At 43.3% G+C, this 23,399-nt stretch overlaps 1 protein-coding gene across 1 annotated transcript in view; it reads left to right on the top strand.

Moving 5' to 3' along the window:
• The window catches only part of ptprn2 (protein tyrosine phosphatase receptor type N2), a 256,253-nt gene that overhangs the window by 38,051 nt on the left and 194,803 nt on the right, over window positions 1–23,399 (top strand). Inside the window, exons 2-3 of the mRNA XM_064941890.1 lie at window positions 4,411–4,461; window positions 19,405–19,518. Of these exons, the coding sequence (XP_064797962.1) occupies window positions 4,411–4,461; window positions 19,405–19,518 (165 nt within the window). The remainder of the gene's footprint in view (window positions 1–4,410; window positions 4,462–19,404; window positions 19,519–23,399) is intronic.

Below are 23,399 nucleotides of genomic sequence, written 5' to 3'. Positions count from 1 at the left end.
GAGGGGCTAAGGGAAGCCTCGGGTGCCATTTCCCAGGCACTTAACAGTTGAGTGACAGTCATATTCCTCAGGCTTTTAAATATATGGACAGCTGGAGATATTTGGTGTGAGAGAGAGAAACTGTGTGTGGGTGCGTGCGTGTGTGTCTGTGAGTGTGTTTGTCCCTGAAAGCAGAGCTACATAATAGTTTTGTGATTATGTCCTTTTGTGAAATGGCACTCCCATGACTATTAAATAGCTATTCTGCTGACACAAAGAAGAATTCATTACCCCAAGCAGATGCAATTTGGAGGCCAACGTAACCCTCACATCCCCGGGAAAGTGCATTGTGTGACTAATCAAATTGGCCTGGAGAACATTAAGGAAATGTTTTTAATGATGTGTATCAGAAATAAACCAAGAAACTTGAACAAGTAATGTCTGTCTAATAACTTCTCTCTAATAGGTGGTTTCAACTCCAATTTCATGATGACGATCTTGTCTCATCACTGTAACTCCCCAACGGGCTTGGGAGAGACGAAAGTCGGGTCATGCGTCCTCCGAAACATTACCCGCCAAACTGCGCTTCTTAACACCCGCTCGCTTACCCCGGAAGCCAGCTGCACCAATGTGTACAGCAGGAGGAAACACCATTATACTGAGGACCGAAGTCAGCATACGCCCGGACCGCCACAAGGAGTCGCTAGAGCGCGATGAGCCATGTAAAGCTCCACCGGCCCAACCCTCCCCTAACCCGGACAGTTCTGGGCCGATGGTTCACCACCCTATGGGACTCCTGGTCACGGGCCGCTAATGACAGTCTGGGATCAAACATACACGGGGATGCAGTGCCATAGACCACTCTGGAGGCCGAGGGAAAGCTTTTTAATATATTTCATTCTCTTGGTCACAATTACAGTGGCCATCATGTAATGCTTTGTCATCTCCCTGCCTCTCTCGCTCTCTCCTCTCAGTAGAGTGACTAATAGACCGCTCGCATCTGTAAGCAGTCATGAAAGTACTGTCTGTCCAAGGCTTCTCCTCCAACTCAGTCCATTAGGCGGTGCACCGCCACAAACCGCTTGCCTTCGCCAGTGCTGGTGATAAATAGAGTGAGAGAAAGAAAGAGAAAAGAAAGAGGAAGTGGTGAAAGGACAGAGTTGTGTGACTCGGCGTGATGGGCCATCACTGAGGAATATACTGGATTCATCTGGATTCATCTGTTGACGTCACACTGCCTCTTGTGTGCTAGAGCCTATTCATGATAACCCATAGGGGCGATTGATGTCGTGTCGTGATGTGGCACACTGCCTATGAATAGGTCCTCTTGAAAAGAATTCTCAGAATGGATTGTCCAAAATATTTCACTGGAAATAAAGGTTGTGTTCATAAGTTTCGATTGTTCCAATCCCAAACCAATGACACAGAGGATTCAGCTGTTGACGTCACACTGCCTTTGTGTGCTACCCCTGACTACCCCAGAGCTATTGAGGTTGTGTCGTGATATGGCACAGGCAGACACTGTCTACGAATATAGGTCCTCTTGAAAAGTATTCCCACATTGGATTGTGGGAAATTAATGTTCTGCTCAAAATTGTGCTTTGCTCCAATCCCAAATCACCCTTTAATTACAATAGAAACCAATAATCAATGACTCGCTGTACGTAGTTGCATCCCAAATGGCACTCTCTTCCCTTCATAGTGCGCTAGTTTTTGACCAGGGCCCACAGGGCCACCCGGCGATTTGACAAGTTAAGCGACGTCAAATAACCTCCTCTTTTCCTTTGTGAGTGGGACATATTTTACAGCAGCAATGTTCTCCTCTCCTCACGTGGACACAAGACCACTTTAGCATCCCAGGATAAATCTGCCAGCCAGAGGACAGGCGCTGTGTCTGGTTAGCTTACGCTCGCCAACAGCTACACCTGGGGTCCTGAACACAGAGAGAAAGTCCTTCTATCTATCTAGACAGTGTCATAGTGTTTTGATCATTCTGATGATGTCTACCATGAAATTGTTCCACATCACGTAAGCAGAAACCCTGAGCAGACCACAGTGGCACTTTAAATCGGAGGACAGGCTCATCATAATGGCTGGAACGGAATTTTGCAAACCCCACCTCTCAGTCTCAGACATATAAATGGTGGATGTTCACCGGGGTAGATGAGAGTTGATAACAGTGGTAATCTCTGCACTTTGATATCATTGTGTTTACTTGCTAGCTACCTACACAAATAGCTATCTAGAACCAAGTGTTAACTTATGGCTGCAGGGGCAGTATTGAGTAGCTTGGATGAAAGGTGCCCAGAGTAAACGGGCCTGCTCCTCAGTCCCAGTTGCTAATATATGCATATTATTATTAGTATTGGATAGAAAACACTATGAAGTTTCTAAAACTGTTTGAATGATGTCTGTGAGTATAACAGAACTCATATGGCAGGCAAAAACCTGAGAAGAAATCCAAACAGTAAGTGGGAAATCTGAGGTTGGTAGATTTTCAACCCAGCCCCTATTGAATACACAGTGGGATATTGGTTATGTTGCACTTCCTAAGGCTTCCACTAGATGTCAACTGTCCTTAGAAACTTGAATGAGGCTTCTACTGTGATGTGGGGCCGGATGAGAGCTCTTTGAGTCAGTGGTCTGACAGAGAGCCAGGTCCTGACACAGCGGTTGCATTAAGAAGAGGTATACGTATCTATATTTACATGTCTAACAATTGTATTTTCATCGACATTTATAATGAGTATTTCTGTAAGATGATGTGGCTCTCGGCAATATCACCGGATGTTTTTGGAACTAGTGAACGTAACGCGCCAATGTATACTGAGATTTTTTTACATAAATATGAACTTTATCAAACAAAACATACATGTATTGTGTAACATGAAGTCCTATGAGTGTCATCTGATGAAGATCATCAAAGGTCCAAAGGTCGCCCTGCACTTTCACTGGCTGTTGTCACATCGATCCCGTTAACGGGATTGCAGCCCTAAGAAGTTTAAATAAGATAAAAATTTGTTAAAAAGATTTAAAAGCAGTCTGATCCCTGTGTCTTCAGTGTGAAATATGGCAACCAGGACCTGTAACCCAGAAGCTCCAGCCATCTGTTAATTTATCCGTCTGGAACAAGAACACCCAGCCTCGCTCAGTCAGCATTAATGTTCATTAATAATTATAAAGGGAAAGAACATTGCCCATGGACCGGGGATGTTAGACCCAGACAGGACAGAGGAAGGAATCTGGCTAATTGGTGATAGATAGCGGTACCATTGGGCATTACAGTGTGTTCCTGATAATCTGAAGTAGCCAGTGTAATAAAAAAAGTTGTCAGATAGGGTGGTGCACAAAATCTAATGTGGTGGCACTGATGCACCCAAAATTGTTAAAGTCAATTAAGGTCACTCTTAGAAAAATATGTGCTATCTAGAACATAACAGGGTTCTTTGGCTGTCCCCATAGGGGAACCCTTTGAAGAACCCCTTTTGGTTCCAGGTAGAACCCTTCTGGTTCCAGGAAAACTCTTTTAGCGTCCATGTAAAACCCTTTCCACAGAGGGTTCTACATGGAACCCAAAAGGGTTCTACCTGGAACCCAAAAGGGTTCTCCTGTGGGGACAGCCGACAAACCCTTTTGGTACCCTTTTTTCTATGAGTGTAATATTTGGCTGGCAGCTGGCGCTTATGAAACACACTGGCATAGAGGTCAGTCTTAAAACTAAAGGCACAGTTCAATGGTGTATCATGGTGCTGTGTGCCTCTGTAGCCTACTCCCAAAAGGGACTTGATGTAGCCTACTCCCAAAAGGGACTTAATGTAGCCTACTCCCAAAAGGGACTTGATGTAGCCTATGCCATCAGTTGTTGTTAATGTTCTATTTTTTTGTGTGTGGATTAAATAATTGATTTACTGCCTGACTGGCTGGCTTTTTGATTTGCCCCTTTCTCTGTAGTAAGGAGACTTTGATGCATGTGATCAGACACCAAGACTTTATTGGTGAGATCAATTCTTTAATGGTGCATTAACCTTTTGGACAAAATGTCAGGGAACTTGTTTAATACTTTAGTCAATTAAAACTTGTGCTTTGCTAAGGAGATGTTTCACTCACAAATGAATATTTTTCAGATACATTCAGTGTTTAAAAAGTAGACTAATGTGCAGATCCAGCTAATCCCAAATGAATGGAAAAAATGTGAACTGTCTAATTTCCTGTTTTTACTTTATTAAGTGCTTATCTTTTCCATTCATTCGGGGTGGAGGCATATAGCTCAAACTAAACAACCGATTATCGTGGGATGTGGTTTCATCATGCATTAGACTGCTAGAGGTCTGAAAAAGCCTGGCAACCTTTGATTTGAAATGTAATGTCCTTTGAGAATGATTGTGATGTGTTGTAAATTGTGTTCTAAGTTTGCATTTCTCTCTGTTTCAGGTTGCCTGTTCGAGGATGAGCTCTGTACACCTTACGAGTTCTGCGCTAATGGTAAGCCAGCAAGCTTCAAAGGGTTCTATTCTGAGAAGTGACAATCAACCAACCACCCACCACCCTCATTATACAGCAGCCCTTCCGTGATGGTATCAACTAACACACACTATTCTAAAGCACCCATTGCTTTTCATCACTACCGGGGGGAAACTAAGCTTGCATCTCAAATAGCACCCGATTCCCTTTATAGTGCACTACTTTTGACCAGGGCCCATAGGGCCTGAGCAAATGTATTAAAAATAAAAGCTGACATATCACATTTGCATAAGTATTCAGACCCTTTACTCAGTACTATATTGAAGCACCTTTGGCAGTGATTACAGCCTCAAGTCTTCTTGGGTATGACGCTACAAGCTTGGCACACCTGTATTTTGGGAGTTTCTCCCATTCCTCTCTGCAGATAATTTCAAGCTCTGTCAGGTTGAATGGGGAGTGTTGCTGCACAGCTATTTTACGGTCGCCAGAGATGTTCAATTGGGTTCAAGTCTGAGCTCTGGCTGGGACACTCAAGGACATTCAGAGACTTGTCCTGAAGCCACTCCTGCGTTGTCTTGGCTGTGTGCTTAGGGTCATTGTCCTGTTGGAAGATGAACCTTTGCCCCAGTCTGAGGTCCTGTGTGTGCTCTGTAGCAGGTTTTTATCCAGGAACTCTCTGCACTTTGCTCCCTCGATCCTGACTAGTCTCCCTGTCCCTGCCTCTGAAAGACACCCACACAGTATGATGCTGCCACCACCATGCTTCACCATAGGGATGGTGACAGGTTTCCTCCAGACGTGACGCTTGGCATTCAGGACAAAGAGTTCAATCTTGGTTTCATCAGACCATAGAATTTTGTTTCTCATGGTCTGAGAGTCTTTAGGTGCCTTTTGGCAAACTCCAAGCGAGCTGCCCTGCATTTTACTGAGGAGTGGCTTCTGGAAGGTTCTCCCATCTCCACAGAGGAACTCTAGAGCTCTTTCAGAGTGACCATCAGATTCTTGGTCACCTCCCTGACCAAGGCCCTTCTCCACCAGTTGCTCAGTTTGGCCAGGCGGCCAGCTCTAGGAAGAGTCTTGGTTGTTCCAAACTTCTTCCATTTAAGAATGATGGAGGCCACTGTGTTCTTGGAGATCTTCAATGCTGCAGAATTATTTTGGTACCCTTCCCCAGATCTCTGCCTCGACACAATCCTGTCTCGGCTCTCTATGGACAATACCTTCAACCACATGGCTTGGTTTTTGCTCTGTGCGACCTTATATAGACAGCTCTGTGCCTTTCCAAATCATGTCCAATCAATTGAAATTACCTTACCTGGTGGACTCTAATCAAGTTGTAGAAACATCTCAAGGATGATCAATGGAAACAGGATGCACCTGAGCTGAATTTTGAGTCTCATAGCAAAGGGTCTGAATACTTCTATAAATAAGGTATTTCTGTTTTTACATTTTCATAAATGTGCAAAAATATTTAAAAACCTGTTTTCGCTTTGTCATTATGGGGTATTGTGTGTAGATTACTGAGGATTCTTTAAAAAAAAACTATTTTAGAATAAGGCTGTAACGTAACAAAATGTGGAAAAAGTCAAGGGGTCTGAATATTTTCCAAAGGCACTGTATATTTAGCTCAAACATAGCTGATGAGTCAAGTGTGAGAGAAGCACAAAGTTCTTAGGACAAAACATAAATGAAATGGAAAGAAATTACAAATATTTCTAGGGTTTTTTGATCACACAGCAACCTCAACAGAACCTATGTCTCTCAATCAAGTTCTCATGGTTATACATACAGTAGAGTATAGAATGAATTGCCTCTCTATGCTCCTACATTTACTTTGAATCTAGCTATGAAAGTTCATGACATAGAGTGAGGGGGGAAACGTTGAGGCTTTATTCATTTGGCCTTTGGGAAGAATCGTGTACAATTGCATACACAACACAAACGTGTGGATGAACAGAAGACAGCGTCGTTAAGGTTAATGTTAAGGTTAAGCCTAATGTATTCCCCATAGGAAATTGTCCTGATAGTCGTTGAGGGGCGGGTATGTGTCAAGCATCTCAGAGTAGGGAGTGCTGATCCAGGATCAACTTCCCCTTGTCCAGCTTCATCGTGATCTAAAATGGCAAACCTGATCTTAAATCAGCACTTCTACTCTGAGACGCTTTATACATGTTCTCTGTCATATACTTCTAACAGATCCCTGGCCTACACTCCACATCTGTGTGTGTTTGCGTTTTTGATTTTTCTTTACACCAGTAAACATAATGACTCAACGTCTGGGCTTTAATGTTATTTAGTTTGAATGAACGCAGCTCGCTTCATTTAGCCCAAATGAGCTCATGCTGAAATCAATCTTCAAACGAGGTGAAGCTTGCAAAGGAACACTTACATTGGATCTCCATCAATCTTAACTCCCAATCTAAAATCTTAAGAAAATGATTCACGTGGGCACTCTTATCCATATCTAAGATTATGCTCTGTTGCTCTGTGTATAGACTCTTTCACTCCTAATGAATAACACTGTGAGAAGGGTGTGTGGTTGTATAACTACCTCTGCCACTTGTTCTCTGCTCTTGGTCCCTGAAGAACTAACCTGGATTATTTTTAGGCTGGTTCAACCTTACTCTGTTTCTCATTCAGCTTAGCTGCTGGCATGGCGGTCAGTGACACAGGAGGGAGATTTCTATAAAGAACTCATTTCACACCCCTCACCAGGATGTGGCCCCTTTTCCATGGCTGAGAATTTTCTTTGAAACTCTTAGTGTCTCCATTAACTAGAGACATCGGAAGATAGGAGGAATCACCGGTGCCTTTCCCTCAAAGAAAACGAACATCGCCTTTACGCCAGATACTTGTGTGAGAAGCATAAGGTGCAGTGGTTATGTGCTTGATGCGCCCTCCAGGTCAACCTGTTTCTAGTAGCCCTTTTTTGCAATCAAATGACATTGTGGCCTCAAGGGTGGAATGCTATTAATATTTTTCACAATTTCATAATGAACAAAAACAATTTAGAAAGCATGCAAACTCAAAATGTAATACATTTCAGCTCTCAATCTGACATGGTCCAGCTGTCTATAGGTGCTAAAGATCCTAGTTCGATCCCAGGCTCTGTCACGACCGGGAGACCCATGAGGCGGCGCACATTTGTCTCAGCGTCATCTGGGTTCGGGAAGGGTTTGTCCTTGTCCCATCGCGCTCTAGCAACTCTTGTGGCGGACCGTGCTCATGCACGCTGAGTCCGTATGGGAGTTGCAGCGATGGGACAAGACTGTAACTACCAATTGGGGAGAAAACGGGGTAAAAAGTACAAAATAAATAAATGAATTAAAAATAAATGTTTCGCGATCAACTAGGAATCCCTTGGTGATCGACCAGTCGATTGGTGACCACTGTCCCAAAGCATCAGTGCTTACAGTTAAATTTCTTTACCGGTTGTAGGATTCTGTCTGTCACAATGGGGAAAGGATGGAATGTCTGGATTGAGAATTCTTTACATTTAGCAGATAAGCCAGTTATAGGTCATTGTCAATAAAACATCACAATAAGGTGCAGAGTGTATGATTTGCCTGTTGGGGGGGATGGAGACCCCAAGCTCCGCTAAAATCATTGACAACTGCGTGCCGTTTTTAAATCATTCTTAAATAAATATGAACTATTTGTTTGTAAAGCAATCACGTTTTGAAGAGCATAGTCAGAACTACAGATTTTCGATTATTCCATGCAAAACGATTGTGCACATTTACCTCTAGGTCTCTCATCAGCGTAATACAGCAAGTAACTGCATGCTTTCATGATCAGCAAACATCAATAATTGGTCATGTAAATTCAAAGGGTAGTCTCACGATAGCTCTCAGTATTGGCCCCCATTAATTGGATATTTGAGTGATATAAAATAAAAGTGAACCATACCTGACAAGTATGAGTGGTTTTAGTTAATTTCCCATCCTTTGTGGGATCTGCCTGTCAAGCAGCAGAAGGGGGCATTTGCAGATGTACTGTTACCTGATAATGTTTACTTTGCAAGCTACCGGTAGAAAGTTTGTACAGTTGGCTAAACATAATGTGGTAAGTAGACCTAATGTATTCCAACCAACGTACCTACCTAGCGAAGTTAGCAAACACTATCCCCTTTTCAACTTTGTGAGTGTTTAAGCCCGATTGCTGCTGACAGACATGATAGCCTACATTGATTGATGGACCATGTCAAATAGCTAAAAACAGATCACATCCATATGGCTAGTTAACAAGCTAACTTTCAGGAGATAAAGTAGATGGCTATATTTGCTTGCCTTCCGTAGTGGTGATGACACTAGTCTGACTGACAACTTTACCAGGACAAGGACTTTCCAATGTCAAGCACTTTCCAAAAGCCTAACCTCTGATGAAGCAAGCTAAATGACACGTTAGCTAGCTAGCTACATGCCAAATGGATTGGCTACCCTTACGTATCTAAAACTACATGATCAATTGATGTTTACTGATCATGAAAAGCATCCAGTTACTTTGCTTTGCTATCACAGACTGGAACATGTTCCGGGATTATTCCGATGACATTGAGGAATACACCACATCAGTCACTGGCTTTATCAATAAGTGCATTGAGGACGTTGTCCCCACAGTGATGACGATACCGCAACCAGAAGCCATGGATTACAGGCGACATTCGCACTGAGCTAAAGGGTAGAACTGCCGCTATCAGGGTGCGGGACTCTGACCCGGAAGCTTACAAGAAATCCTGCTATGCCCTGCGACGAACCATCAAACAGGCAAAGCGTGAATACAGGGCTAAGATTGAATCATACTACACCGGCTCCGACTCTCGTCGGATGTGGCAGGGCTTGCAAACTATTACAGACTACAAAGGGAATCTCAGCTGCGAGCTGCCCAGTGACACAGGCCTACCAGACGAGATAAATCACTTCTATGCTCGCTTCGAGGCTAGCAACACTGAGGCATGCATAAGGGCATCAGCTGTTCCGGACGACTGTGTGATCACGCTCTCCGTAGCCGACGTGAGTAAGACCTTTAAACAGGTCAACATATACAAGGCTGCGGGGCCAGACGGATTACCAGGACGTGTGCTCCGGGCATGTGCTGACCAACTGGCAGGTGTCTTCACTGACATTTTCAACATGTCCCTGATTGAGTCTGTAATACCAACATGCTTCAAGCAGACCACCATAGTCCCTGTGCCCAAGAACACAAAGGCAACCTGCCTAAATGACTACAGACCCGTAGCACTCACATTCATAGCCATGAAGTGCTTTGAAAGGCTGGTAATGGCTCACATCAACACCATTATCCCAGAAACCCTAGACCCACTCCAATTTGCATACCGCCCAAACAGATCCACAGATGATGCAATCTCTATTGCACTCCACACTGCCCTTCCCCACCTGGACAAAAGGATGCTGTGAGAATGCTGTTCATTGACTACAGCTCAGCATTCAACACCATAGTACCCTCAAAGCTCATCACCAAGCTAAGGATCCTGGGACTAAACACCTCCCACTGCAACTGTATCCTGGACTTCCTGACAGGCTGCCCCCAGATGGTGAGGGTAGGTAGCAACACATCTGCCATGCTGATCCTCAACACTGGAGCTCCCCAGGGGTGCGTGCTCCATCCCCTCCTGCACTCCCTGTTCACCCACGACTGTTCACCCACAACTGCATGGCCAGACACAACACCATCATTAAGTTTGCTGACGACACAACAGTGGTAGGCCTGATCACCGACAATGACGAGACAGCCTATAGGGAGGAGGTCAGAGACCTGGCCGGGTGGTGCCAGAATAACAACCTATCCCTCAATGTTACCAAGACTAAGGAGATGATTGTGGACTACAGGAAAAGGAGCACAGAGCACGTCCCCATTCTCATCGACGGGACTATAGTGAAGCAGGTTGAGAGCTTCAAATTCCTTGGTGTCCACTTCAACAATGAACTAGATTGATCCAAACACACCAAGACAGTCGTGAAGATGGCACGACAAAGCCTATTCCCCCTCGGGAAACTAAAAAGATTTGGCATGGGTCCTGAGATCCTCAAAAGGTTCTATAGCTGCAACATCGAGAGCATCCTGACCGGTTGCATCACTGCCTGGTACGGCAATTGCTCGGCCTCCGACCGCAAGGCACTTCAGAGGGTGGTGCGTACGGCCCAGTACATCACTGGGGCAAAGTTGCTTCCCATCCAGGACCTCTACACCAGGTGGTGTCAGAGGAAGGCCCTAAAAATGGTCAAAGACCCCAGCCACCCCAGTCATAGACGGTTCTCTCTACTACCACATGGCAAGTGGTACCGGAGTGCCAAGTCTAGGGCAAAAAGGCTTCTCAACAGTTTTTACCCCCAAGCCATAAGACTCCTGAACAGGTAACCAATGGTTACCTGGAATATTTGCATTGTGTGCCCCCTTCCAACTCCTCTTTTACGCTGCTGCTACTCTCTGTTTATCTTAGATTTTTCGTCACTGTAACTATACATTCATGTACATACTACCTAAATTGGCCCGACCAACCTACATTGTGTCCCACCACCCGCCAACCCCTGCTACTCTCTCTTCATCATATATGCACAGTCACTTTAACGATACCTACATGTACATACTACCTCAATAAGCCCGATGAACAGGTGTCTGTATATAGCCTTGCTACTCTTTTTTCAAATGTCTTTCTACTGTTGTTTTATTTCTTTACTTACCTACACACACACACACACACACACACACACACACACACACACACACACACACACACACACACACACATCCTTTTTTGGCACCATTGGTTAGAGCCTGTAAGTAAGCATTTAACTGTAAGGTTTACACCTGTTGTATTCGGCGCACGTGACAAATAAACTTTGATTTGATTTGAGCTAAATGTGGAATAATCGTAAATGTATAGTTCTGACTATGCTCTTGAAGAGGTGATGATATTAAAACAAAATAGTTGTAACATTTACTAAACCATCCCATCAAAACGGCACGTTGTTGTTAATGGTTTTAGCAGAGCTGCGGCGTCTCCTTGCACCCCAGCAGCCAAATTGAATTCTCTGCACCGTATTGTGACGTTTTAGTGATAACGACCTATATCTGTCAATCAACATTCCACCTTATTTTCAAAGGCCTCACACACATTCAAAACAACTCTATGTATGTGTCCCAAATGCACATTATTCTTAATATAGTGCATTCATTTTGGTCAAAAGTAGTGCACTATATAGGGAATAGGTGGCCATTTGAGACGCAAAGGATGGCTTTACAATACAGCGCTATAGAGATTCTATCTATATTTAGCCTTTTCTTTTTCAGTTGAATTAAATGGATTAGTCATTGTTGTATGTTTAACATAATTCAATTTTCAATTTGCTTGATTGAGATGAATTTCTACTGATTACGGTGAGCCCACTGTTGGGCTTTGACAATGCTCTTGGCATGTAATGTGTGGACACATATATATTGATTTGTTGCCAGTTGAAAGCTCCTGTAGCCTTGATCAGTGTTTGAGCTCAGAACCCGATGGTTTGTTCAAACACCTCATGTTGTTGGGGCCCTTGCCCCTGTCATTTTGAGACATGTTACCTATTTGTCCTGAACATTTTTTTGTTATAAATGTCTCAAATCAACTATTATTTGTCACATGCTTCGTAAACAACATGTGTAGACTAACAGTGGAAGGCTTACCTATGGGGCCTTCCCAGTAATGCAGAGAGAAAGAAATTAGAGAGATACTACAAAAGTAAAACACATAATAATAAAGTTACAAATAAATTCACAATGGGCCATGATCAAATCAAATCAAATCCAGCTTTATTTATACGGCACGTTTCAGACATGGAACACAATGTGCGTTACAGGAAAAAAAACGAATGAAAACAATGAAAATAAAACTGAAATATTTACTGCACAACTTAACATAAGATGATCAAAAACAAAAGAATAACAATAAAAATTGAACGACTCAAGAGCACCTGAAGGAATGCGAAGCTAAAAAGATATTCCATAGGCTGGGGGCATAGTAACTAAAGGCTGCCTCTCCATGACTCTTGGTCTTACGCTTTGGGATAGTTAAAAAGGTCAGTGCCGGAGGACCTGAGGGACCTGACATGTATTGGGGTACACCATCGTGCATTAATTGAAAAACCAATTCATTTAAAAACCCATCTTAAAATATATTCTAAAACTCACAGGCAGCCAGTGCCGAGGCCTTAAAACCTGTGTAATATGTGCTCCCCGTCTGGTCTTGGTCAGTACCCGACCAAGACCAAATAACAGCTGGGATTTTTACCTGGTGTTTTATCTTTATTCCACGTCATTTAAAACGTGGCTATATACATGGGGTACCAGTACCGAGTTGATGTGCAGAATTACGAGGTAATTGAGGTACATTTATACAGTACATATAACTAGGAATAATGTGACAGATAATAAAACAGTAGTAGCAGCGTATGTGATGAGATGAGACAAAATTGTTAGTATGAAAAAGTGTCAGTGCAGATAGTCTTAAGGCCTGGGGGTAGAAGCTCTTCAGGGTCCTGTTGGTTCCAGACAGTCTATGACTTGGGTGGCTGGAGTCTTTGACCATTTTTAGGGCCTTCCTCTGTCACCGCCTGGTATAGAGGTCCTGGATGGCAGGGAACTCAGCGCCAGTAATGTACCAGGCTGTACACACTACCCTCTGTCTTGCCTTGCGGTCAGATGCCAAGATGTTGCCACACCAAGCGGTGATGCAGACAGTTAATATGATCTCTCCTGAGGCTTGAAGCTTTTGACCCGCTCCACTAGAGTCCCATCAATGTGAAGGGGGTCGTGCTCGGCCCTCGATTTCCTATAGTCCACGATCAGCTCCTTTGTCTTGCTGACGTTGAGGGAGATGATGTTGTTCTGGTACCACACTGCCAGGTTTCTGACCTCTATAGGCTGACCTCTTACAACCTTATAGGCTGTCTCATCGTCATCGGAGATCAAGCCTACCACCGTCATCACATCGGCAAACTTTATGATGGTGTTGAAGTTTTGTGGCCATGCAGTCGTGAGTGAACCGGGAGTAAAGGAGGGGACTAAGTATGCACCCCTGAAGGGCCCCCGTGTTGAGGGTCAGCATGGCGGATGCATTTTTACCTACCCTCATCACCTGGGGGCGCCCTGTCAGGAAGTCCAGGGTCCAGTTGCAGAGGGAGTTGTTCAGTCCCAGGGTTTTTAGCTTAGTGATGAGCTTGGAGGGCAGTATGGTGTTGAACACTGAGCTGTAGTCAATGAACAGCATTCTCACATAGGTGTTCCTCTTGTCCATGTGGGAAAGGGCAGTGTGGAGTGCAATAGATATTGCGTCATCTGTGGATCTGTTGAGGCAGTTTGCGAATTGGAGTGGGTCCAGGGTGTATTTTATTTTTTATTTTATTTTAAAAAATATATATATATTTAACCAGGTAGGCTTGTTGAGAACAAGTTCTCATTTCAACTGCGACCTGGCCAAGATAAAGCATAGCAATTCGACACATACAACAACACAGAGTTACACATGGAATAAACAAAACATACAGTCAACAATACAGTAGAACAAAAGAAAACAAAAATTCTATATACAGTGAGTGCAAATGAGGTAAGTTAAGGCAATAAATAGGCCATGGTGGCGAAGTAATTACAATATAGCAATTAAACACTGGAATGGTAGATGTGCAGAAGATGAATGTGCAAGTAGAGAAACTTGGGTGCAAAGGAGTTTGGCGACGAGTATGAAGCGAGGGCCAACCAACGAGAGCGTACAGGTCGCAATGGTGGGTAGTGTATGGGGCTTTGGTGACAAAACGGATGGCACTGTGATAGAATGCATCCAGTTTGTTGTGTAGAGTGTTGGAGGCTATTTTATAGATGACATCATCGAAGTCGAGGATCGGTAGGATGGTCAGTTTTACGAGGGTATGTTTGGCAGCATGAGTGAAGGATGCTTTGATGCGATATAGGAAGCTGATTCAAGATTTAATTTTCGATTGTATATGCTTAATGTGAGTCTGGAAGGAGAGTTTACAGTCTAGCCAGACACCCAGGTATTTGTAGTTGTCCATGTATCCTAAGTTAGAGCCGTCCAGAGTAGTGATGCTGGACGGGCGAGCAGGTGCGGGCAGTGATCGATTGAATAGCATGCATTTTGTTTTACTTGCGTTTAAGAGCAGTTGGAGGCCACGGAAGGAGAGTTGTATGGCATTGAAGCTCGTCTGGAGGTTAATTAGCACAGTGTCCAAAGAGGGAACAGAAGTATACAGAATGGTGTCGTCTGCGTAGAGGTGGATCAGAGAATCACCAGCAGCAAGAGCAACATCATTGATGTATACAGAGAAGAGTCGACCTGAGAATTGAACCCTGTGGCACACCCATAGAGACTGCCAGAGGTCCGGACAACAGGCCGGTTGAAAGCCTTGGCCAGGTCGATGAATACGGCTGTACAGTAATGTCTCTTATCGATGGCAGTTATGATGTCGTTTAGGACCTTGAGCGTGGCTAAGGTGCACCCATGACCAGCCTTGAAACCACATTGCATAGCGGAGAAGGTACGGTGGGATTCGAAATGGTCGGTAATCTGTTTGTTAACTTGGCTTTCGAAGACCTTAGAAAGACTAGGGTGTCTGGGGTGATGGTGTTGATATGAGCCATGACTAGCCTTTCAAAGCATTTGACGGCTACAGATTCAATTGCTACAGGGCTATAGTCATTTAGATAGGTTACCTAGGTGTTCTTGGGCACAGGGACTATGGTGATCTGCTTGAAACATGTAGGTATTACAGACTGTGTCAGGGAGAAGTTGAGCTGGTGGCATATCAGGATATTTTATAAGCGTCCGGAGTAGTGTCCCGCTCCTTTAAAGCAGCAGCTCGAGGTTAGCTCAGTGCGGATGTTGCCTGTAATCCATGGCTTCTGGTTGTGATATTACGTATGGTCCCTGTGGGGACGATGTCGCCAATGCACTTATTAAGGAAGCCGGTGACTGATGTGGTAAACTCCTCAATGCCATTGGATGAATCCCGGAACATATTCATGTCCGCTCAAGCGAAACAGTCCTGTAGAATTAGCATCCGCTTTATCGGACCACTTCCGTATTGAGCGCGTCACTGGTACTTCCTGTTTCAGATTTAGCTTTGTAAGCAGGAATCAGGAAGATAGAGTTATGGTCAGATTTGCCAAATGCAGGGCAAGGGAGAGCTTTGTATGTGTTTCTGTGTGTGGAGTAAAGGTGATCTAGATTTTTTTCGTCTCTAATTGCCACGTGACATGCTGGTAGAACTTAACTAAGACGGTTTTTAATTTTACTGCATAAAAATCTCTGGCCACTAGGAGCGCCTCCTCTGGATGAGTGTTTTCCTGTTTGCTTATGGCCCTATACAGCTCGTTGACTGCGGTCTTAGTGCCAACATCAGTTTGTGGTGGTAAATAGACAGATACGAAAAATATAGTTGAAAACTCTCTTGGTAAATAGTGTGGTCTACAGCTTATCATGAGGTATTCTAACTCAGGCTAGTAGAACCTCGAGACTTTCTGTATATTAGAGATTGTGCACCGGCTGTTGTTAACAAAGAGACACACACCTCCTCCCTTGACTTTACCCGATGCTGCCGTTCTGTCTTGCCGAGGCATAGAAAAATTAGCTAGTATATTATCCATGTCCTTCTTCAACAGACTCCATGAAACATAGCACATTACAGTTCTTCAGGTCCCGTTGATAGGATAGTCTCGAATATAGCCTGTCCAGTTTGTTCTCCGGTGTTTGTATGTTCGGAAATAAAATGGAGGGTAAAGGCGCTTTATGTACTCGCCGACTTAGTTTTTCCGGCAGGGTTCCCACAGGTCGGCCTCTCTTACACTCTCTTGCCTTTTTCTTTTCTGAGCCTCGACGATTAGGGCCTGGCCCGGGGTGAGCAGTATGCATAGTAGTAGGGGTGCTGAGGGTGCTGCAGCCCCTCCTAAAAAATCGGAAATAAAAATAAATACAAAATATTAGTGATCGCTGTTCTGATGTCCAGAAGCTCTTTTTGGTCATGGGAAACGATGCTGGAAACATTATGTACAAAAAAAACATTACCACCAGCGCAAAAAAATATATACAAAAATTGAAGAATTGGTCAGGAGCCCATAAAATGCTGCTATGCAATGCAGCGCCTTTATAGACTCTGCAGTTCTGCGTGTTGTCTTTTGTTTGTTCAACTCTCCATGTGGCCAACAAAAAAAAGATGTTCCAGCTCGTTCATGAGTAAAATTGAAATACATGGGAAAGTCAGCATGTTATCAACTTAGATCTATCCATAACTTAGTCTCCATAATGCCTTTTTCCCCCTTCTTTTGTTTCTGTCTTTAGGGAAATCTCATTGAGACCTAGTTCTCGATCACAAGTGAGCACAGACCAATACACACACAACGGAAAAAAATACACACATTAAATACAAAATACACACATTAAGGAAGAGCCAATCCATCAAAGCATGTGCAGTCCTCCTTGCAAAGTTTGATGTGGTCCATCGCATTCACTGTAAAGTGGCTAAGCAACAAATAATCTCTGCATTTTGTAATGCTGTATCGGCCTGGGGAGACTTGATTTAGCATCTCTGGATTAGATGCCGTCCCCACCACATAATTCTCTATTAGCTGTTTACAAGACAAGGATAATTGCTGAACATAGCACAGACTTTTCCCGTTTGAAGGATTTTCCAGGAATCTTCCAATATTCCTACTGGGATTTCTGGAAAACCTGGCAACCCAACCTGCAATCACATTATGCTGGCTTGCAAAGTGATGTTTAATTCCTAATTGCATCCAGCTAGAGTCAGGATATCTAACAGTTTTTGTTTTTTTCCCTTCAATTAAGACCTTCATTTATCAATCAGGTTCAAGGGAGGAGCGAATACCCACAGGCGCTCGGTCCTCCGTGGAATGAGTTTGATACATTTAAACTGGAACAACCATTTCAGTAACGGGTGCAAAAACATCAAACTAAATGAATGGATTAGATTAAAAAGCATAAGTTTTAATCAATCAATCACTCAATGTACATGCAGAAACATATATTTTTTTATAAACCTGCGGTAGAGCATGCTGGGAAAAACGTAAATTGTTATCATAACTTTAAAAAGTCAGTACCACCTACAATTACTTTTACTTGATTTTCAGTTCATCTTAATATAAGTATTTGAGTTAAAAATGCCTTGTGGTTTACTGTGTGTGTGTGTGTGTGTGTGTGTGTGTGTGTGTGTGTGTATCTGTGTGTGCAGGATTATGTCTGATGTCTGCTGGGAATGTCCTGTCAACTGTGGAGGAAACAACACATTAACTGTGGCAGTTGTCATGGAAACTGGAGCACAAAAATAGCAAATATAAGACAGTCGCCTGTCGCTTGTTATGTCACTGTCGTCTGTTCATCATTTATGTCATCTCTATTACATTGTTATAAACTCATTTTGTAAAACTGTCTGTTTACACTGAAATAATGGCTTCACATAATCATGGCAACCATAGTCATGATTCTCAACATCAAATGTGTCTTATCTTGAGCATTCTTCGTTTCCCCCTTTCCTCGTCTCACTTACATATTTTTTTTTTATCCTTCTTTCCTGTTGTCGTTCACACGAACAGTAGATTACCTGTCTGTCGTGCTCTGCATAACTACACAGAGGAGTGAAGTTATTCTGTCAGCTTGTATATGCGGGGTGCGGAAAAATAAAACGCACTGTCTTCGTGTGTTGTTTATGTTCATTTTCCCTTCGAAAGGCTTGCCGCCGCAGAGAGCCAGGGGTCACCGGCTCTCTGCGGGGGTCACCGGCTTCAGGAGCAACGCAGGGAAACACTGCCTTTTCATTTCAAAGACGGTTGAAATTAGTAGCTGAGGTCGACGGCATTAATATCATTGTAATTATCAGCCACTCAACGTTGAGCACAGGCCTGTAATTACAAAGTTATCACGTGAGCTTCGGCTGAAAGAGAGTGACTATCGGTGTGTAGGATTAACCTAGTCAGTTCATTTATTAATGCAAAGAAGCAGAACTAAGATTGGTTAAGCTCTCGTGATAGGTTGAGTGATGACAGCGCACCTGCTTCTGAAACCTAGAAAATAAACGGATAAAATGGCATGTGTAAATAAGCAAATGTTAAATAAATAGATGCATGTGTAAATATAAACGGATTTGAACAGGCATGGCAGTGTAGGGTGTCAGTCAAGCCATGGTGTCATTAATTGCCACTGCCGGCAAAGCACAGTAAATGAGCACTGACTGTAGATCAGGTTGTCCTGTGGTGCAGCACGAAGTTCACATCATTAGTCTCTCTCACACACTCACGCACACACACACACACACATAGATGATGAGTCATAATGCTTTCAACTTTGAGTTCGGCTTTGACTAGAGTTTGATGTATTTTGGTATTTTCAAGAAGACGAGACACATGGATATTGTTTCTCTCCCTGACTGTGAAAAGACGCCGTGTGGCTGGGTCATTTATATTCCTCACACGCTATCCTGACCCCCAGTCTCTCAGCCGTCCCAGCATGCTCCTCCAGTCCAGATAACCATTGAATTAATGTCCAGGTAGGAGCTCCGCCGTGGGTTGCCTAGGAACCTGCGTTTGGCGAAGCAAGCGACCTGCTGATAGGGAGATAACAGTGTCCCTGATAACGTCTCAGCGCCAATGATGGCCTGGTGCTTATCGCACTGCCGTCAAGAAAGTGTCAGCGACGAGCTCCCAAACAGGAACTGGAGCTTACAAGAAACTGCAGGGAGCACACGACTTCGGCTTTTCTACGAAGGTTGTAAAAGATGATGTTTCACCCTCAGAGTAACAATCCCAAAGCCCTGTACCGTTGTCATTGCTTTGACAGGTTAGTTAACCCTTTCCCAGAACTCCATTCTCCTCATATGTCTGTCACTGCAGTACATGATCTGTTTGATGACAGTGTGTGTATGCTGTACGTGTGTTCCCTTCTAGACGGAGTGTTTGGAAGGTGCCTGGAGTTACCCGGTGCAGACCTGTACACCTACGATGCCTCCGCCTCTGCTCTACAGCGCCTCAGGACTCTCCTACAGAAATTGGCCCACAAAGGTGCGTTCTGTTTGTCCGCCTGCGTGCCTGCTTGTCTCTCTGTCTGTCTTTATTGTGTGTGTGTGTGTGTGTGTCTGTTTGGTCTGTTCGTCCTTCCAGACGTTATCATTATGTGAATGCAAACCCAACGTTCAAGCTGCAAATGTGGCAAAGAGGTAAAGTACAGGTAATATACCACATACAGGCCATTGTTGTGCCCTGATCACATAACGGCACCAGGAATCTAATTGGCTTGTATGATTGCAGGACATTTGGTGCTAATTACGTGGATGAGTGACGGTGCTGCATGTGGCGTAATTGCATTAGACGGCCTCTCCTGCTCCATTAATGGGAGCACGGCAGCTGATGTGCTTGTTGAACAGGGTAGATACAGGAGAACAGGACACAAAACAGGCCCAGGGATGTCCTCAACAGGAGAGAGAACACAGTTGAAACATAATGGCCGGTGTCCTGGAAAAAAACGTGGATCTCCATTTTTGCCGATTTGGATCGCCAGGTTCTTGGCATTACTTCGTTCTCTAGATATTACTCCGGTGCACAGTATGTCTCCCTCTTTCATAAGTCTCTGTTTTCCAGATGACGCTACTCCATGTGTGGGTTGTACAGTTGTATGGGTTGATCTCTCCCTCTCTCCCTCTCTAATGTTCTTCCGCTGTCTGTCATGGATGGCACATGGAAGTGACCAATAGTTTGGTGCCTCCAGCCAGGACCAGAGAAGCCTTTTAATTGACACAGTGTAATAGCACAAATGGATTCACTAGGCTAGTCAGTTCACGCTCTCTAGCGGAAGTCTATCCAATGGAACTAGACAGTTGATTGTTTGGCTCAGGTTAGTTTCAGCATTTAGGTGTTAATAAATATATGCTTTACTTCATGAATGTTTTAAATGAATCAAATTAAAACTAGATATGTAATTTCATGTCTCATTCACATTTATGCAACATTTATAACATCCAATATCATTATCCTCTGTTGAAATCTGGCTCCAGGACTATCACAAGCATCTGCAACTACAGGCTGTCACAGCAGAGGGCAGCAAATACCTTCAGTACTAACCTCTCCCAGCTAATTGGCTTTACAGGCCACTCGAAGCGTAGCCTTTTATAACAGGCGTAAACAACTGTAGAAAACCATTTTGAAAAAGCATTTGAAAAAGCGTGCATCCATAGGAAATTACAAACGCAGTAATGAATATTAGGAACCGTGTGAGACCACAGCATTTATTGTAATGACTTCTCTGAAATAAACGGATGAGACTGAGGAGGATGAGAGGGCGGATGAGAGGGAGGACGAGAGTCGGCGCGTCCGTTTGTTCAGGTGTTAATATCTCTGGAATGTCTGTTGCCCGGGAGACGTGTGTCTGACTGACGTTGTGTTCAAATGCAGACGGAAAGACAGGAGACATGATGTCACCCCTCCATCACACACTTTCGATGGCGCTGCACAGTCTCGGGTTCCAGTTCAACCCGGCGCTCTGTCTCTTAGAAACATATCTAAAGACTTGAGTGGCGTTCTTTTCAGACGAGTCAGTCTACGCTTTGTTGTGTCTTGGGTCTTATCGGCTTAGCATGGCTCCTTATTGAAGTGTCTGTCATCTTTGAGATGTTTAGTTCAGCTCCCCTGTTGAAGAGCAGACAGAGTGATTGAGACTATTGTACTGTAACCTAAATGGAGTAGGGGGGGGGATTCAAATGCATCGATTTGCAATAAACTTTATTTTGCATCAGAGTCGCTGTAGACGAAATCATGCAATCTAATCTCTGCACACAACATCCAATGTCATTAGATCAATAGAAATTGATCCCGGCACAAAAAGGGTTTATTTTGTCTTCGTGTTCCTTGTTTTGTTTGGCTGTATCCCTACTTGGAAGGAGCATTGTTGGTTATTACATTTTCCACATGTCGCCTTGGAGTGCAAGACACTGTCATCCACTGCAAATTACTTTTATATTAGACTGCACCGATGGCGCTGTGTGCCGAGGCGACTTTGGGATTCACAAAGTGCAAACACAGTGTGTCCGTACTTCATATAGCGAAACTGAAAAGCATTCAAGGCGTTTGGTTCAAGGTCTCTCCGTGTGTGTGTGTGTGTGTGTGTGTGTGTGTGTGTGTGTGTGTGTCAACCTGATCTACAGACAACCTGATCTACAGACAACCTGATCTCTGACTAGAAGCTTTGCTAAGCAAGGCTAAGTGATAGGTGAAATCCATAGTGACGACAAAATTGACTACAACCATTTAAAGTCAAATTTGAAGTGTGTGAGAGGAGGAGAAACATATATTCCTTTAGAGCCAGTGAGCGTTACCACTTAACCACAGGCTCTGGCTATCTGTAATAATGACTAGGGTCCCTGCTCTACAGTTGGTTGACCCTTCAGCATCACCTTGATCCATGTGCAAAGCAGAGTAAATTTTCACTTCCTCTCAAGGCAAGCAAATTAAGATAATGCATTGTGACATTTGCATCGGATCATCAAGCCAGTCAGGGACATGCAATGAGTACAAACAGACCGTATTTAATTTCAGCACCACTGATCTTCCTCCTCTCCGGAGGTTCCATGTACTTAGGGTATATGTGTGTCTTTGTGTTGAGGTTTATCTTCCACAACAGCAAAACATACAACCAGACCTGGGTTCAAATACCATTTGAACTCTTTCAAATGCTTTTATAATTAAAATTTAGCCTGCCTGTAGTTCCGGATGGGTGCGTTTCGCAGTTTTGTGCCTATACTATAGGTTCCATTGCGCCAGGCTCAATTAAACCCAGCGAAAGCATTTGAAATGACTCCAAATATAATTTGAACCCAGGTTTGCATACAATATGTCATTTCTCACCCACACTCTGTTACACATACATTGCATACAGTTTACTGTCAAAGATGTATACATATACACAGACTCACAAATGTCGGCTACATAAGCTATTAGTTAGCTATTAGCTAATAGTGCCAAATCAAATCAAATCAAAAAATCAAATCAAATTTTATTTGTCACATACACATGGTTAGCAGATGTTAATGCGAGTGTAGCGAAATGCTTGTGCTTCTAGTTCCGACAATGCAGTAATAACCAACAAGTAATCTAACTAACAATTCCTAATCTACTGTCTTATGCCAGCTGTATTTTGTGTTAAAGATTTTAGATCTGGTACTGGTATGGGAATATTGGGTATAAAATGAGAGTAACTCTTGAGTCAGAACATGTACAGTTGATTTGAGCACACCGTGTGGGTTTCTACAAATGGGAATGCCAACTGCTGCAACAGTGCTCTGATGAGTGCTATTGGGTGATTCTCATCAAACCCGTTTTAAACATGTCTGTAGCTGATTTTGTTACAAAACGTGCAATCGTCATTCTCAAGACTTAAGATTTAAAGTTTTTGGCAACGTGTCTTATTTTCTATCAGTTTTACATTTTTGCCAGATTTAAATCCTCAGGTCATTTTATACTATCTTGCTTTAGAAAAACCTAAGTTATTTGAATACAACACAAAATATGTTACTGTAGTTTGTCCATAAATAAGCCAAATTGTATAGTAGTTCAAAGTTTACATAAAACTATAATATGTATTATGTAAAAACACAGTGTCTTTGGACGTGTCTAATTACCGTAATTCTTTTTCAAGGTCCTGTAAATACTACAGTTTTTTAAAAATACCTTTTTATTTCCCCATAATATATCATCTAGAGGAGTAGTCCTTAGGTGAGCACAAGTTAAGATAATTATAAGTTAATTTATTCGCTTAAATGCCTTCAGAATGAGGTTCTTATTCTCAAACACCCACATTTACCCCGCTTGGCCTTCTCATTACCGAAACGGCTAAAAAGCTCAAATTGGGAAAAAGTCAGAGAACCATTACCTTACCAACATGAGGCGTAAAT

Source organism: Oncorhynchus masou, chromosome 28 (genome assembly GCF_036934945.1).
Source record: "Oncorhynchus masou masou isolate Uvic2021 chromosome 28, UVic_Omas_1.1, whole genome shotgun sequence".
Taxonomy (NCBI): Eukaryota; Metazoa; Chordata; class Actinopteri; order Salmoniformes; family Salmonidae; genus Oncorhynchus; species Oncorhynchus masou.
This window is presented reverse-complemented; position numbering and strand designations above follow the sequence as displayed.